This window comes from Guillardia theta (genome assembly GCF_000315625.1).
Source record: "Guillardia theta CCMP2712 unplaced genomic scaffold GUITHscaffold_177, whole genome shotgun sequence".
In the NCBI taxonomy this organism is placed as follows: domain Eukaryota; class Cryptophyceae; order Pyrenomonadales; family Geminigeraceae; genus Guillardia; species Guillardia theta.
The window spans coordinates 46,348-48,595 of record NW_005434499.1 but is presented as its reverse complement, the minus strand read 5'-3'; the positions used below and the strand labels follow the sequence as shown (position 1 = coordinate 48,595).

At 59.7% G+C, this 2,248-nt stretch overlaps 1 protein-coding gene across 1 annotated transcript; it reads left to right on the top strand.

Moving 5' to 3' along the window:
* Nucleotides 1-84: 84 nt before the first annotated feature.
* GUITHDRAFT_147868 (hypothetical protein) lies at nucleotides 85-1,619 on the top strand (the record flags this gene model as incomplete). The annotated part of the gene is made up of 8 exons (XM_005820431.1): nucleotides 85-96; nucleotides 158-226; nucleotides 390-407; nucleotides 587-657; nucleotides 837-912; nucleotides 1,026-1,265; nucleotides 1,352-1,499; nucleotides 1,567-1,619. 8 exons carry the CDS (start codon nucleotides 85-87, stop codon nucleotides 1,617-1,619), a joined length of 687 nt encoding a protein of 228 aa, XP_005820488.1.
* Nucleotides 1,620-2,248: the final 629 nt, after the last annotated feature.

The following is a 2,248-nucleotide window of genomic DNA, read 5'->3' as shown; positions in this document are numbered from 1 at the left end:
GGGTGGTTGGTGGTGGTCGTGCAGGAAGGGAGGGGAGAGGGGACGGGAGGAAGGAGGAGGAAGGTGCGAGGGGTGAGGGTGGGGATGGGGAAGGGGGTAAGGGATTAGGAGGTGGGGGTGAAGGGCTACTGGGCTCTTGACTCGTTCGGGCTTGCAGATCGCGGAGCTGATGGAGGCGATTGAGGAACTTGAGCAGGAGAAACGAAGAGACGAGATCAAAGCTCAGGTTAAATCCCTTGCCTGTGCTGCTGCTGCTGCTGCTGCTCCTCCTCCTCCTCCTCCTCCTTTCCCACCACTTCTTCCTCTACCCAATTCTTCTCGTTCACTCCACCTTTCTCATTCTCCTTCGCTTCTCCTTGTTTTCTTGCTTCTGATTTTTTCTTTTATAGAACGAGCTCGAAGAGGAGGTGATGTTTGCGATTCATCTTTTCCCTCCTCTCTCCCTCGTTCTCTCCCTTCCCCTCTACCCTTGAACCCCCTTCGATGCCGCTGCTGCTGTCGCCTCCTCTTTCTCTGCCCTCTGCTCCTTCTCCTGCTCCTGCTCCCGACCTGACCCTCTTTCTGCTTCTGACCTGTTAATCCTCAGCGGAGAAAATTCTTCCAGCAGAAGAGACTTCTCCTCCTTAACTTGCAAGATGCTCATGACAAGAGGATTATGTGAGCTCGTGAACCCCTCCCTTCCCCTTCCCCTTCCCTTCCCCTCCCCCCCTGCTTCCCTTCCTCCCTCTAATGCCCCTGCCTACCTTTCTCCTCTCTCGTTCTCCCTCGTTCCTCTCTCCTGCCTCCTGCCTCCTGCCTCCTGCCATCGTCGTCCTCTCTTCTGATTGCCATTGCAGAGCCCTCAAGTCTTTCATCGCCGCCACAGCTCACTCCATGCTTACCCACGTAAACTCCCTCGATCTCAGCCAGCAGGTGACTCGTCCTCGTCCTCGTCCTCGTCCTCGTCCTTGTCCTCGTCCTTGTCCCTCACCCCCTTCTCTTCCACCTCCTTTCTCCGCCCTCTCAGTTGACTTTCTACCACGCAGGCCTTCTCCAGCTCGGGACTTCTCTCTGCGGACTATCCTGTCACCCCACCTTCCTCCTCTCCTCTTCTCGACGTACCTCCTCCCCCCCCTCCTCTTCCTCCAGCTGACCACCAGCAGGACTCTCTCTTCAAAACCGCAGTCAACGGTGGCCCCAACACGCCCTCCCCCCGCAGCAGCTCCAACGAGAGGAGGACGAGCCTAGAGGACGAGCTCTTCCTCTCCTTGTCTCGCTCCAACGGGGTGAGAGCTGAGAAAATGCCCCCTCCACCCAACCCCTCACCCGTCCCTTCCCTCCTCCCTCAAGCACAGCTGAACCTGAGCTACAGGCCGACCTGAAGGCTCCGCCGGAGGCTGAGAGGGGAGAGCTTTCCCTGTCGTCGCCTCCCCCCAGCAGGAGCGAGCTTCACGCCTTCTTTCACCAGCTCGGAGGTCGCCAGGGTCAGCTGGGCGGCAGCCCGACCCCCCGGTCGGAAGGTGAGCGAGGGGTCTGCTGGGCCCGTGCTGGACCGTCTTTCACTTCCGTTGCTGACTGCTGGTGCAGGTGCAGAAGGAGCTGCAGCGGCAGGGAGAGAGGAGATGCTGTTCATCTCCTAGCGGCAACTTGAGGGCTGTCCGTTGACTCTCCTCCCCCTCCCCCTCCCTCCTCCCCCTCCCTCCTCCTCCTCAACTCCCTCCTCCTCTGTCTCCACTTCCTTCCTTCTTCTCCCTCTCCTTCTCTGTCCCTCCCTACAAGTGTAACATTTAATCAAAACCCTCATGCCTGATCCCCATCTTCTCTCCTCCCTTCTCCCGCAACTACACTCTATGCTCCCTTCCTGACACGTCCTCATCCTCGTCCTCGTCCTCGTCCTTGGCCCTCGTCGTACTCCTCCTCCTCTCCTCCTTCTCCTCCTCCTCCTCCAGCACTTCACGTGTAGAGGTTGAGGAGACTTGAGATGAGGAGCAGCTGCGTGCTCAAAATCCAGAGGAGGCGAAGAATTCGCAGGGGATGACGGAGGACCAGGAAGCAGATGCCTCCTGCTGCGGCGAACCTACAGCGAATGATCACTGATCCTCCCTCCTCCGCCCTCCCCACTCCCCTCCCTCGCTCCCTCGCTCCTCGCTCCTCGCTCCTCGCTCCTCGCTCCTCGCTCCTCGCTCCTCGCTCCTCGCTCCTCCCGCCCCTCCCCCACTCCCCTCCCTCGCTCCCTCGCTCCCTCGCTCCTCCCGTCTTCTCTCTCTGT